The 16,228-nt window shown below is 28.5% G+C and overlaps 2 protein-coding genes across 2 annotated transcripts in view; one reads left to right on the forward strand and one right to left on the reverse strand.

Moving 5' to 3' along the window:
- The window catches only part of LOC108765865 (uncharacterized), a 42,697-nt gene extending 34,511 nt beyond the window's left edge, over positions 1–8,186 (forward strand). Inside the window, 15 exon segments of the mRNA XM_018514734.1 lie at positions 34–183; positions 263–341; positions 752–1,269; positions 1,483–1,644; positions 1,777–2,076; positions 2,191–2,374; positions 2,623–2,779; positions 3,115–3,371; positions 3,461–4,152; positions 4,598–4,765; positions 5,095–5,253; positions 5,327–5,405; positions 5,644–5,850; positions 7,895–8,019; positions 8,147–8,186. Of these exon segments, the coding sequence (XP_018370236.1) occupies positions 34–183; positions 263–341; positions 752–1,269; positions 1,483–1,644; positions 1,777–2,076; positions 2,191–2,374; positions 2,623–2,779; positions 3,115–3,371; positions 3,461–4,152; positions 4,598–4,765; positions 5,095–5,253; positions 5,327–5,405; positions 5,644–5,850; positions 7,895–8,019; positions 8,147–8,186 (3,277 nt within the window).
- A 65-nt stretch (positions 8,187–8,251) lies between these two features.
- LOC108765867 (aminopeptidase Ey) lies at positions 8,252–15,722 on the reverse strand. The gene is made up of 12 exons (XM_018514735.1): positions 15,703–15,722; positions 15,423–15,630; positions 13,388–13,692; positions 12,759–12,917; positions 12,036–12,335; positions 11,044–11,236; positions 10,710–10,866; positions 10,551–10,632; positions 10,094–10,277; positions 9,603–9,813; positions 8,608–8,888; positions 8,252–8,455 (listed from the first exon to the last, which is right to left on the reverse strand). Exons 1-12 carry the CDS (start codon positions 15,720–15,722, stop codon positions 8,252–8,254), a joined length of 2,304 nt encoding a protein of 767 aa, XP_018370237.1.
- Positions 15,723–16,228: the final 506 nt, after the last annotated feature.

Raw genomic sequence — 16,228 nt, forward strand, 5'->3', positions numbered from 1 at the left:
AAATTTATTTATTATTTATTATATTAAATAAAGATTGTTACTGGAGGCAGCCACGGAGGATTCACAAATACGATATCAAGATAGTGCAAAAGTATTCTCAAGCGTTTACGATGCGAGTTTAGTTGGCGTTGAAGTTGTCATGGAAGTAATTAAAACGCATTACGATGATATACTGCACCGAAAGTAAGTAAATAACTTTGTGCAATAAAAACTCTAATACTACAATATAATAAATACCGTTCTTGTATGTATGTGTTTACAGTTTTAATGATTCTACCAAAATCGCAAATATAGTGAACGCTTTGGCAAGCAGATTATCTACTTATGATCTCTATAATCAGGTAATTTATCATGTCATTTTAATTTAATTTTATTTAATCAAAATTGCAAGAGAAATATCTATATCAAATTCTAAAAGATTTTTATAAGAAACAATATAATTAAATAATTTTTCTGTATATACGTGGTTTCTGTATATACATTTTATTAAATATTAAATTTAAGAAAACAATTTAATAATAAAATAAAATAAAATATTTGTAATTAATAAAGATTTATTTAAATTTTCGTAAAAGACATCAATTCTTTAAACTTATTGAAACACAAAACTTTTCTGTGTTACAATTTTTAAATTTTATCAAATATTTTATACAATATAAATAAGACAAATCCTTAAAATATAGTTTAGAAGAATTCTTTATAATTAATCAATTAATATCTATTCAATAAAATTTATTTTTTTTATTTGTAGTACCAAAAATTACTCGACTGGCTGGTTCAAAAAGAACCAGAATTCAAGAACTCCGTCACTTCCTATTTGGCAACGGCGAAAAATGAATTTGATTGGTATGAAAGAAAAGTTCCAGGAATTTTTAAAGCATTGGACAATCTATTTCCCAGCAATACATACCGCTTACCAAAAACGCTCAATCCAAACCTGTATAATATATCTCTCACACCTTACATAAAAAAGGGTACCTTCACAGGGAAAGTGAAAATACACATGACAGTTCTGGAAAATACTACTTTGATAGCTCTCAATGCTCACAAACTCAACATCTTAAGTGTCAAAGTCTTCAAAAATGACTTAGAAATAAATGTGCAAAATTATACGACAAAACATATCCCACAACAACTAAGAATATATTTATCCAGCTACATACATACAAATGAAAAGATAATAGCGGAAATCGAATTTAATGGAACTCTTAACGATGAAATGACTGGATTTTATCGTAGTTCGTATGTCGATAGTACCGGAGTGCAACAGTAAGTACAACATCCATTATTATAATATATAATAATAAATAATACATATATATCTAATATAATTTATTTAAAAAAAATTAAAACGTTTTGTAATCTCACTTTTCAACTTTTTAATTGAACTGTTATTACTTAAATGTTGATGCGTAGAAGTATTTAATAATATTTATAATTAATTATACTAGTTTTCAATATTTGATTTATTAATTTTTACAGTTGGCTAGCTACAACACACTTTGAGCCTACGTATGCTAGACAAGCTTTCCCCTGTTTCGACGAACCAGCGTTTAAATCAAATTTCTCAATTAACATTCAAAGGCTAAATAATTACATCTCGCTAAGTAATATGCCACTTTCAACAAAAACTAAAGATCCAAAGTAAGTGTATAATAAATGAAAATATATTTAACAAACTTTTTACTACTACTGCATGTTTCGCAGTATAATTTTCAAGTATAAAAAAATACCTAAATCAACAACTTTATATTATTATAATTATTTGTTATTTAGGAACGATAATTATATGTGGGACACATTCGCCACTACCAATGTCAGTATGTCAACATATTTGGTTGCATTTGTTGTCTCCAAATTTAAATCAGCGGTTGAGCCTGAAAACGTAACTTTCAACGTATGGGGTAGACCGGAAGTCGCGGCATATGGCAAATACGCTCAAAATATCAGCATAGCAGTTATTAACGTATTGCAGAATATTACGGACATTGATTATGCTTTACCGAAGCTGGACTTAATAGGAATTCCAGATTTCTCTATGGGCGCAATGGAAAACTGGGGCCTTGCTACTTTCCGGTAATAATACTTTTTCTTAATAATTATTGAAATAAGTATACGTTATCTATTCAAATTTAAATTTTATGTAGCTACTTTCTTATACTGTATAAATAATCTAATTTTTTTTATCAGCGAATATGGACTTTTTTATGACGAAAAAGAAACTACAGCTACATATGAAAGATATATAATTACCGTAATAGCGCACGAACTTACTCATATGTGGTTTGGAGATCTCGTCACTTGCGACTGGTGGGATTATATTTGGCTTAACGAAGGTTTCGCGGAATACTTCGAGTCGTTTACATCTGATCGAGTACGTAATATTTTATATTTGAAATACAACGAATCATTTTTCTTTAAAAATTCGAGAAATCAACTAACATTTAATTCTCTTTTACTTTAAAAATTTTCTCAAATTTTTAAAAGAACGTGCCAGTTTACTGTAAAAAATTCAATTGTACAGTAATTTTTTTAAATAATATAAAGAACGCAGATATTATAAATAACAATACACAAGTAACAAATAATTCTCAAATAGTAATAATAATTTCTATCTTCTAGATATTCCCAGACTACAAATTCATGGATCAATTCGTGGTTTACGAGATGCATTCTGCTCTGTCACAAGATGCTTCGATTTCAACACATCCAATGACAAATCCTGTTGAAGCACCGGACGAAATAGCTGGTATTTTTGACTACGTCACTTACGAAAAATGTATGTATATTATATCGTATAAAAATTGTAATAATTATAATATGTAATGTATAATATTAAACATATACACACTTATACAAAATATATAATTGTTATTATGTAACAAATTATTATGTATAATTGTTATTTGAAAATTTACTATTATAAACTTATTATTCCGAAAGCAATTAAAATATCATTACGATTTTGTTTTTCAATTATAAATTACTTTATTACTAAATTAAGTAGTTTATATATGTACATGTATGATATTCAAAACTTAACAGTCTTTTAAATACTTTAACATTTAATATTAAAATATTTACATATATATATATATTTTTTTTTTATTTTAGCCGCTAGTGTTTTACGAATGATGTTTAACGCATTCGGCGAAGAAGCTCAGATGTTGGCACTCCGTAATTATTTAACGAAACGAAAGTATCTTACAGCACGTCCTACAGATTTATGGGAAAGTTTCGAGCCATTTGTATCGATATCAATTGACAATAGAAAGGCAAGTATTGAGGAAGTCATGAATACTTGGACAAATCAACCAGGATATCCCGTTGTAAATGCTACGTTAACTAACGAAATAGTAACGTTTACTCAGGTAACATTATATAGCTTTTATTAAGTTCTTCTCTAGCATTTTCTCACATCTATTTCTATAATTCTATAACTTAATTTAACGTGTTGTAGGAACGATTCTTGATAGACAGAAATACCTCTGGCAATGAATTTTATTGGATACCAATTGATTTATTCGTTTCATCCAACCTTGAACCCATGAACATGAAAACGTATGCTGATGTATCTTTAGAAAACAAAACATGGCTAGGACCAGAACCTCGACAACTATTTATTAATTCTGTTAACGACTGGTTTATCGTGAATTACAAACAAACTGGCTTTTATCGTGTTAATTATGACATCTCCTCATGGCATACGTTAATTAACAAGCTAAATAGTGAAAGTTTCGAAGATATTCATGTCTTAAACCGTGCACAAATTATAGATGATCTCTTTAACTTGGCTCGCGCTAATTACGTGGAGTACAATCTACTGATAAAAGCATTGGCATATTTGGAAAACGAGACGAATCACTTACCCTGGAAAGCATTTTTCAACGGCCTATCATATATCTATAGAAGATTCGAACTGTCGGAGAATCTAAATCAGGAAAAGAATTTCCAGGAGGATCTAAATAAATACGTTTTGAAATTATTGTCTAAAACGTACGATAATGTAGGATTCAGTGATCGCGATGATGATAATTATTTAAATAGGTTACATCGGGAAATGATTCTTCAATGGGCTTGCAAATTAAATAAAGCAGAATGTATACAAAAATCTACAGACTTATTTGCGACTTGGCGTAATAGTTCCGAACGGTAAGATTCTAACAAATTTTGGGTAATAATTATTACATTATGACATTTGTTTTAATCCTAAATATCTGACATACTTTTTCACATGTTTTCATCAATTATCTTGGTTCATATAAAAATCAGAAATATTCATTTAAAAAATTTTGAAACATATAATTGAAAATGATGTGTATATACATGTTAAAAATAAAAATTTTTACCTAAAATTATCTTGGAAAGTTATAATATAAAAAAATTCCAGAAAAGATTAGAATTATAAATTTTTATATTTTTAAAGTTTAAATGAGTACGTAGAGACTAACAAATCTGATAGAAAATTAAATTATCAATGCATCTATTATTCATATATTAACTTAATTATAAAATTAAATTATAGTTTACTTTATTGTAAAATTTATAATTTTCATCTAAAATTTATAATTTTCATCTAAAATTGTCTTATTCATAGAATTTCACGTGATGCACGACCAGCTGTTTATTGCACCGCAATAAAAAAAGGAAGTACAGATGATTGGGAATTCCTGTGGACTCAATATCTACACGCGAATCTTCAAACAGAGAAAAAGATCATTATAAATGCACTCGGATGCTCGACAAATAAGACGGTGCTCCAAAAGTAAGTTTCCAAACATAAAAGATGCAACAATAACATAACTTACACAAAAAAAAAAGTTTTGTTCTTAAATATAATTTTAAAATGTTAATTTAATTTTAATGCTCTTAATGCTTGAAATAATTTATTTTACAAATTAGCTTAAAAGCTTAAAAAATTATTTTTTAACTCTTGTTAGTAAACATATTTATGACAATAAAAGTAAATGTATGCCTTTTGTTTTTATATTGTAAAACAATGTTAGAATTATAACAGTCATAATAATCTTCCTAATTACTTTGATCCCTGAGCGATTATATAATTACTTAACTTACAAACAATTTATTTAACAGTTACTTAGGAAAAGCCATTGAAAAATATGATGCTGCAAATGCCGCCATTCGTCGACAAGATGTTTCAGCAGTGTTTACTTCCGTGTACAGCGCAGGTCCAATAGGAGTAAATGTTACCATTGACTTTTTAACAAAAAATATCAAAAAATTGCATCAATAGTAAGTATCATTACAGCGCTATCAATTACAATTGTAACAATAAAATTCTTATGCTTGTACGTTTTTATTACAGTTTTGGAAAGTGGGACAATATCGCAGATATATTTATTAATGTGGCATCGTATGCATCGAACGACGATCAATATAATCAGGTATGATTCAGAATTCTCACTTAAAGAATTGAAAGTGACAGGACGAAAAAGAGAAATTTAATCAAAGATTTTTTTTATATTAATTAACGTGCTTATCAGTATTACAATATTAAAATATTCTACACAGCGTATTACTTGTTATTATTATTATTTAATTATATAAAAATACGACAGTTATAAATTAGATAAATTTATTGAGAAATAGATTAAATAATAGTGATATATTCTTTTTTTCTAGATGGTATACTTTATTGAACACAATATACATCGGTATCCTCCGAACATCAGATCGAGATTAGTTTCTGCTCTTAATATTGTGGAAACTAACTTATTCTGGTTCCAAAATAACAGTGACAAAATTAGGGAATTAATAATTGATTCGGAATCTGGAAATAACCCTGATAGTTCTACCAGGTTAGAATCACTGAATGTCGTTCTTATGACTGTCATTGCTTTAATATCGTACCTTTTAAATTATCACTAAAAAATTAAATTGAACAGAAGACAAAGATTGCTCTTTAAAATTTTTATCGCGCAATAAAAAAAATGTACTCTTAATCTATACTTTTTTTATTTAATGATTTGATTTGTTTTAAAGTTAGGAATAGTGAAGTTATATTTTATTTATATAATATTTTAGTGTATATGCAAAAAAAATTGTATTTTTAATCAAGTTTTGTAATTAAGTAAATAAATATAAAATAACCGAAAATAAAAATAACAATGATGTACTATTTATTAAAAGATTTAATATTACAAAGTACAACCCATACAGTTTCTTTAAATCAAACACACACACAAATTTTTATGCTTTGGGATAGTTCAACCAAATGGATGTTTAAATTAAGAATGTGATTACTTTCATTAAAACTAAATTTTTTAACTGAACAGAATGTTTCATTTAAAATTAAATTTGTTTCAATGAAACAAATGTAAATAGAATTCTCGAGTCCAAACACATCTTTTTCTCTGTGCAATTGACAACTTCAACTTGTGACAAAATTCAATTATAAAAATTGTTTATACAACTGAACAATACACATTCCTTGACAACCCTTTTTGTTTTCTCGTATTAATATAGATGAATGTAACACATGAAAGATGTCAAGAAATTATTTTCTTCAGTTAAAAAATTTGATTCGAATTATACATTATTTTAGATTTTAAAATTGCTGCATTTCACACCAGATATTGATTACGTGTATAAAATGCGTAACGTTATAAATTCTCAGTATAATTATATTTCGCTCGCAAGTTCTTCTTTCGTTGTACTTTATTTTAAATTAATATTATATTTTTTAAATCAAAATCGTATCGATCAAAAATCAATTTATATAAATACAATCTTTCGCACTGATACTCAAAAATGTTCTAATTGTAAGTATTGTGACGATTTTACTCTTTTGGTCTGCCGACCTTCTTTATCTTTTTTTACACTCGATTGTAGCGTCTCATTAGTACAAATCAATCGTCATAAGACGAAAATTTTTACTGCGACCTGACAATGTGGTCGTTTGCGTAAATATACTTAACAATAATTATACAGAGAGATCTGGCGACAAATTCTTTGTGTAGAGTCTACTTTTACATTTAATATTCTAAGGATACGTCTATCGATTATACAATATTTTTCTGTAACCAATTATAAATTTTCACATGATGCTTATCAAACCATCTTATATTAGATTCCGCATTCTCTATTACTTGGTGCAAGGTTCTTGTCGCGTTACTAAATTCATTCAGATGTTCTTTTACAAAGTTTATCAGCTAGAAAAATAACATAAAAAATGAGTATATTGCAAAATTATTTTTTTTCTAAAAAATAAATAAAATTTTTATGGAAACTAATGGTTACCAATTAATTTGTCGAATTTATCAAAAGACAAAACTAACATTTATTTTTCTTATTTAAATTATTTTTAAACTTATTTTAAATCACTTTCAGTATATATCCACATTATCATTTCTCATAACTTATTATATCATTTTTTTCACAACTTACATCTTTCAGTTCGTATCTTGTATTTATATTTCCTGCTACCGATGGTATGATGGCATTCATAGCTGATATTGAAGATGATATTCCGAAACTGAAAATGATAAAAGATTTATGTTATATGAAATTTCACAAATAAAATATATTTTGATCTAAAATAAAATTCGTAACAATTTAAATTATAATAGTAAGAATAAGTTGCTATCTTCCCCTAACTACGCGGGATTAATTGACTTTTCTAATTAATGTTCTGCTTCACTTCTAGGTTTTCTGTGATAGTAATGTACAAATATATGTATAAAAATAAGGGAATGCTTACTATTTCCTGAGGTCCATCCATTTGTTTCTAATATAATCAAATGTGAGTGACCGTCCGGCAACGTTGCCGGCAACCGATTCGAAAACTCGAATAGCATCCTGTTTTCTAATTCCCGAATTTTCCGTCACAGCCCAATCTAAATATCGACTCAACAACCATATCTCTCTTGTGCAGGATAATGCCTGCAAAAGCAGATCCTTCTCCGATCCAACGTTGGCTGCTAGATACCGTTGCCAAGCGAATTTCCACTCGCTTTGTCCACCCACCCGAATGGCCGTGCAATAAACCACACTCTTCAAGTTCGGTGGAATCCTAAACATAAAATTTGTAATAACTACATAAATATATGTAAACTGCTTTATTAATTATTTTCCAAAGATAGCGAAAAATTTACAGTATTGCAATTAATATATTTAACACAAGCAGGATGAATCAAACAACTCAGAACTGCGATCATGTGCATTGAAAAATGTAACAGTGTGTACCAATAAATAATTTTGTTTTAAATTATATGATATGTGATATTTCTATTTACGGATTATTAATATCCGGATTAGGAGTGTTACGCCAATATTTGAAGTATTGCACAGCTTTCATAACGCAATGCTCATGGTCGAGATAACATGCCCAATTTAAAATATTAATTCGATTGAAGACTGTCATCTGAGAATCTTCCGGTTTATCAACGAAACCGACTTGCTTGTATGCATTATCAAGTAGCTTTAGCACGTGCAACTGAAAGGTATTAAACAGTATTAAAGATTAGAATTAATAAGATATTATACATACCTATATACTTTATACTAATGTCATGAAACATCAAATTAAACAATCATTGAAATTTGTTTCTCACAGATATCTATTACTCTTGATCGACGATAATTTACCCTAAATTTATCGTAACCTCGTGATTTGATTAACATATTGTTGAGATAAGTTAGGGCCCGGAAAGTTGCTTTCCAGGGCAAATATTCGGTTTCATGGCCCAAATAAGATGTGATATTGAAAGCAATATCATAATCGAGTTTGCCAGCTCTAGCCAAGTTAAGAGCGTCATCAACCAATTGTGCTCGATTAATCACTGAGATATTTTTGAAATTTGTAATATTATTCAATTGTTTGATTATTAGTTTCCAGTTTGCCGTATCATAATTCACTCTGTAATATCCTGTCACAAGCGCAATATTGAATATTATTATCGTATTTATTTCTTCATATTTTGAATAACAAATAATTCTATTACTTTTTAAAACATTTTATCGGAAATATATATTTTTCTAAAAGTATCAGCAACTTTTATTTCAATTTACAATTGCTTTTTAAATGAAAAATTAATGTTATTACCAGGAGATTTACTCTCCAAATATTTCTAATAAATTTAAAACCAAAGTTTCACAGAGATATTAATAGAATTAGTCTAAATTACAAAATTGATAATAATAACTCTCGAGAATGCCAAAAATAAAAAACAAATAGAGGGCTAATGAGAGTTTTTAATCGCGGTAATTCGTGTCGAAGATCCCGTGTCGGTAGATCTTCAATCGTTGCCACTAGACTCGCCAACCTTGTGTCACGAATTGATGGGGATGGAATGAGTGGTCACTCTCTCGTTTAGCCATTAGGAACTATTCTATTTTGTATGGTTCAGATATACTGAAGATGGCTCGAAGTGAAGCCGAAACGTCTGACTTATTGTAACATGAGAAATAAAAATTTTTTTATCGTACAAACTACCGCGATTAAAAACTCTCATTAGCCCTCTATTTGTTTTTTATTTTAGTCTAAATTATTTGATAATTAATTTTTGAAAGAAATCAAAGCTAAATAATAAATTAGGGATTATAAGAATATTTTTTTATATTTGCCACAGAAAAATAATTACCAGTTTCTTGTACGTTAAAAAGTATCCATTGAGATGGTTTCACATCTAAATCGTTAAGAGTGATCGAACGTTCTGCTTTCATCCATTTTACAGGTTGAGTGTTATTGAAGTTTAATTGCTTCTCAGTCGTATAAGTAATTGGTATCCACCATAATGGTTCCCACTTATCAGATGTGATTCTCGTAGCATTATTGTCAAGCAGAAAACGTTCCTGCGAGAAGTAGAAAGGTGATGCATACAATGCTATATAAATCGCTTATATCAAACAATTCATTAATCTAATAACTATATCTTATTAATAGCGTTATAATGTAATATTATATGTATATATTTCATGATATTTTATGAGAACAATATCTGTGTATAGGATAGCGAAAATGTTGATTAGAGAATTATTACGAATAAGACACTTCTATTTATTAAGTAATAATTGTTATTGAAATAAGTCATGCTTTATTAAATCATCATTGCATGTGTACTTATTAGCATACCTGCGTCAGTATAATACTACCATTGCTATAGTTTCGTAAGACAGTAACTACGGGAAAGCCGGTTTGCAGAGTCCAAGTATCCATTATTTTCTTAACAGTTATGTTCGGATCAAGTATTTTATCTTTATGAGCTTGTTTAGTCAAAGCGTACCATAAATCATTTGATTCGGCACTTTGATAGGCTCTGAAAACACATAGAATTGTTAATTATTTTCGAATTACATAAAAATATATTTACATTTGTAACATTGCTAAAATATTATTTACATTATTTATAACATTGCAAAAATTTATTTACATTTGTGATATGATCAAAATATTACGAGTATTTACTTTGTATAATACTCATGTTGCAAAATGATATGGGGGGGGGGGGGGGGAAAAAGGGGGGGGGGGCAGTATTATTATTTTTAAATCGTTATTTATACAAAAAATTTTCTAATTGATCTTTACTTACTTTTCATTCAAATAATTAGTCAAACCCTTCTTAAAAACATCTGTTGTGAGAAAATGATCCATCATTCTTATTACGGCAGAACCTGAACAATTTCAATGTAATATAGTTACACAGCTTTGTTTAAAATCGTCATAATTCATAGATCGTCATAAATTGTACCTTTTACGTAAGTAATGGCGTCAAAGATTTCATTGATTTCATCCGGATAGTCGACTTCAATAGATATAGGATGGGAAGATTCTAAAGCATCTAAAGTGAATGAACTTTGAAGTTCATGAACAACGTATTGTTCCAGCACCCTCCACTTCGGTTCTACCTGCATATTTCATAAATATGAAATTTATATTATGATATAATTTATAGAATGGATTCAAACGAGTTCAAAGCATTTTACATGTTTTTAAATTAAATTTTTAAAAACGTCAATTTATCAGCATACAGTGTTACAATTTGACATTTTGTACAAAATGTAATCCCGTATGAAATAGCTTACCGCATTCGTGCCAATGTATTCCATGTAACTAGCGAAACCCTCATTTAACCAAAGATCTGTCCACCAACTTGCAGTCACTAAATTCCCAAACCACTGATGAGAGAGTTCATGTGCTAATACTAGAGCTATTAGCTGCTTACTATCATTGTCCGTTATACCATCCTCCTCTTTCTGGTACAATAATGCTTTCTCTCTAATTTGATAAAATAGCTTACTAGATGTTTTCATACCTCACTTAATTATTAGCGTCTTTTATATATATTTATTAATATAACTTATAATAATACAAGTATATATAAACTAATTCAAAAAATTTTATAAATTGCCTCTAACATTCCACCCAAGTATCATATTTTTACTAACATTCGCATAAATTATCTTCTAAAGTAAATTATTTATATGCCGACAACATTTTCTGTTAAGATCAAATCAAGTCTACCAGTAACAAAATATATTGTCTTATTACTTGTTGTTTTAATGTTTGTTGATTAATTATGAATTAAAATGTAGAAATCAATATAATTATTCCATAAATTTATTTGCAAAGAAACTTCTATCTCTGTGATATAAGTTAAATTATATTAATAAATTAAAATAATCAAGGTGGAAAAAAAAAATTTTACTATTAAATGAATACGTACGTTTATGCAGTCAACGAAATCGTAAATCAAAATGCTTTTTATCAAAAAATATCGATTTAGTAAAAAAACATGAAAATGTTCACATCGTAAAGTATAACAAAATGATAATTGTCAAATTGCCTTTATCTATTTCATATATATAAGTAATTATGTACGTATTTAAAATATCTGCAGAATTCAGAAGAATAATGTATTGTGAAATATCTGAATAACTTTATTTTTATACCGCAACACGTTTTGAAATTCGTTCTGTATTATTTAGAATATTGGGAAATGAAATTAATAATATTCTCTTACTAATAATAATAAAATCAATGTAAAATTTCGTTAATTCGCACTCGATAATCTTACCTAAACATCATTAACCCCCAATTTTCCATGGCGCCAGCTTCGAAGTCTGGTAACGCGGCTATGTCCATCTTCGGCAAAGGGTATTTGATTTTAAAGTAGTCCTCATAGAATTTAAGCATTTTCGGGCCAATACTCAAGCTATATTCTGTTTGAGCAATAGCATCAGGGCGCGCCCAAATTCTAAAGTCGCCATCTTTTGATTTTTTTACATCAAAATCGAAAACTATGAAAGCCACCAAGTACGTGGACATCGGTACCGAACGCTCGTAGTGATCCCACACGTACGTATCTAAATCGGGCCTGAATATTAAACAAAATAAAAGTATATTTTAAACTCTCTAATGAACTCACTTAAATAATTTGTCCTAAAATTAATATCTTTAAAAAAATCATACATCCCTATTTTAAATTATTTCTTATCATATATGTTTTTACTTATAAATGATAGAAAAATTCTATCTCTGTGAACTTATTAATATCAAATGTGCATATATGATATACATTAGACTTTTATAAATTTTTGTAAAATACTTAAATAACTATATTAATTGTGTTAAATTTTATATTTCAAATTCTTGGCTCTAAATAAAAATCTAAATTATAAAGAGAGAACAAGTTGAATAAAAAATTTAAGCGCAATCGCGGAATTATTCCAAAAAATATGAATCAAATTTACGAAGAAACACAGCTGCGCTAATCCAAAAATATAATACAATTACTCACAGTGGCGTCGTTTTTCCTTTTTTGGGCATATTTGAAATAGATGTCATGTTTTGGGGACGCGCTATGTTGATCTGGAATTTGGCTTTTAAAGCTGGTTCGTCGAAACAAGGGAAAGCACGGCGTGCATCCGTCGGTTCAAACTGAGTCGTAGCAATCCATCTATAATGCAAAAACTAAATACCTTTGGCAAACTGTCGACAATCCCTACCTGAAGGCGCATGTTAATCAAACACGTGACCACAACGAGATTATTCAAAGAATAGTTATTCTATAATTAAAACACTTTACGATAATAAGTATGAAACAATGTTAGAAATCAATTTTAGCGAAATAATTTTAAGAATATCTTTCTTCCATCTTTTTCTTTAGGAAATGAATTTAAACTTGTTTTTTAACATTCAAATTTATCTACTACTACGGTTGTAACACAGTGCTTCTTCATTTAATTAAGCGTTATATAAATTAAAGTTTTAGGTTCAAAATTTTTTACTAATAATTGCAGTAGCAAATAAAACAACTTTCTATTGGAAAATCGGTGCTTAAATTTAATAGTACATTTAATTGAATCAATCAAAACACAAAGCAATAAATTTAAATTTATATCACTCATAAAGTTTTATATTGTTTACCTTGTCTGATTATCAACTGTATACGAGCTTCTGTAGAAACCGTGCAAGTCGTCGTTCAAATATCCAATGAACTTAAGATGTATGATGTATTGTTTGCCTTTTTTCAACTTCGACGTTTTAATCACGTGAAATTGTCTATCGGCATCGTTTTTCTGCTCCGTAATCCCGATTACCGTAGTCTTATTGTTGCTCTTATCGTTAGACGAGTACTCTCTGATACTCGTAAAGCTCTCATTAATCTTTATGTCGACGGCATGTAAGGTAACATTATTCGTATCGTTTGTTACGTTTACCAAAATTTTGATCTAAACAAATCGATAATACTTCTACTTTTATAAGGCAGCTTTTTTTATAAATAAATTAATAATACGTTCAATCTTCTTCAAATTTTAATACTAAATTTTAATTATGTGTAAAGTTCTTAATTATTTTATTATAGTGCCCAAAGATACTTCAGAATTCTATATAGTATATATTATATACAGAATCCTATATAAACATAATGAATAATTTTATTGCAACCGTGACCGTAGAATCTCTTTAAGAATTCTCTTTAAGACTCTTAGCGCCGTATTGGATTATGACGTCATAAGCGAGAAGTATACATGTATATACAAATTTCTTGCATGCTATTTGTAAATAAAGAGAATTGGAGTAAATAAAATAATGAGATCTCTTTAAAACACTTGAAAAACGAACCGAAGTTATTCTTACCCTTCCTAACAGTCCAATAGTCGTAAAAGGCACGTAAAGTTCATTTATCTAATGTTTACTTAATGACAGCTTATTTTTACTTCACGTGCCTTTTACGACTGTTTACTGACTATCAGGAAGTAAGGATAGCTTCAGCTCATTTTTCTAAGTGTTTTAAAGCGATCTCATTAGTTTGTTTATTCAAATTCTGTTTATTTAAAGTCTCATGCAAGAACTTCAATATGTCATTTCACGCTTGGGTATGATGTTAAGATCCTACACGACTGCGGCGACTAGTCAAAAGCCTTAATATACGCGGTAAAATGTTCTCCTTCGCATGCAATTCGAAAAATTGTCTCGAATCAGAACAAACAATTCACAGAAAAGACAAAAGCAAAGCTTACAGGAGTTAAGAATGGCACGCATGATGGAATGGGGTAATTTGTCTAATTTTCCATAAATTTAGAATTTAAATGACAGCATTGATTACTAAAAGCACGTTCGTAAATACTACTCGTATATCGTTATAACCTTATTTAACATTTAGTGAACAACAAGAATAAAATGATATATGGAAGCACTTGGATGTTGTTTCCGAATGTAACTTGACTCATTTCTCTTTATAATAGTAAAAATACTTAAATATAAAATTGGGAATTAAATACATAGAAAAACATTATGTTTATAGTTCTCAATAAGAAGTAATCATTCATAACGCAGTTTAACTGATTTATCTACGGATAATTGTAACAAAATCATAACATCAAAAAGAATATTTTGATAAGTGATATAAATAAATAAAAAAGACATAATAAAATAATAAATCATTATGAAATAATTTTTAATATAAAAAATACAATTCTATAAAACTTTAAAAAATTACATTACGATAAAAATCGCATAATACAATGCCAAACTTTTAATTCTCACATATATTCTCACACATTCTCACAATTCTTTTAAAATTATTTTTCTCTTAAAAAGAGATACAAATACAGATATTTGTTAGAATGCATTTATCGATACATTCATGTAACTATTTTTTATTTATTACAAAAAAATAAAACAGAAACATGAGACTAGCCAATGAGAGTACAACGCAGATCGCAAAACATAATTTTAACAATTATAAAATTGTTACTTACATTTAAATTCTAAATACAAAAATTCGAATTTTTGTATCTAGAATTTATAAATATGTATCAATTTTATAATTATTAAATTTATTGCGCGTTACGATCTGGGTTGTACTCTCATATTAGCCTATCTCATGTTTTTGTCAATTTTGGGAGTCTATTAATACTTTTATAACAAAAAATGTTACCAAATTAAAAAGCATTACCTCGCCGTGGAAGGTGAAGTTGCCTTCCCATATGAATGGTATCAGCCATAATTCGTATAAATCCGGCACAATGTTTCTCGGTAATCTAATATCTATATCTTTCTTTGTTGGTATCACCGGAGAGAAAATATCCGTTTCCGTGCTTGTCGAAACTTGCTTCTCATGACAAGGTGCGAAATAATACACTAACAAACCAGTAGCGGCCAAGCTGAATAGAAAAAAAACGCCCAGAAAAGAAGCACAATACCAGGGAATCGTACAGCCATTTTTGCGTACGAACGTAGTCGTATTCGTGTCCATCGTTGCCCGACCCAGAACCCTACAAGACTGAGTCATATACATAACTAGCAAAAAGGCAAAAAAAAGTATACACGTACATCTTTAGTTTTATCGCTTTTGCAGTTGTGTGAACTACACTAATATTGCCCAGCATAATTAAATATAAATGAGTTAACATTATTTTTTATCTACGCCACGTCATCAAACTATTTGATACTTACCTCGTTATATCTTTATATCTATTCTCACCTTGTTTTTATATTTATTTTTATTTAACCACATTAATAATTTTAGTGAGCTTTATGATAAAATTATATAATCAATTTTTACTGTGTGTGTGTATTTTTTAAATATTTACTTACTTTCTCTTGTAATCTTAATTTACCGTTGTAAATTTTCTATTGTCATACTTATACGTTAAATACATTAAAAAATCTAATAAACAATAACTGTTTTTAAATTTTATTAAAAAATCGCATCTAAGTTTGTCAAAAACTTTATTATTTAAATCAAGATTAAATTTTCCG

Source organism: Trachymyrmex cornetzi, unplaced genomic scaffold (genome assembly GCF_001594075.2).
Source record: "Trachymyrmex cornetzi isolate Tcor2-1 unplaced genomic scaffold, Tcor1.1 scaffold56, whole genome shotgun sequence".
Taxonomy (NCBI): domain Eukaryota; kingdom Metazoa; phylum Arthropoda; class Insecta; order Hymenoptera; family Formicidae; genus Trachymyrmex; species Trachymyrmex cornetzi.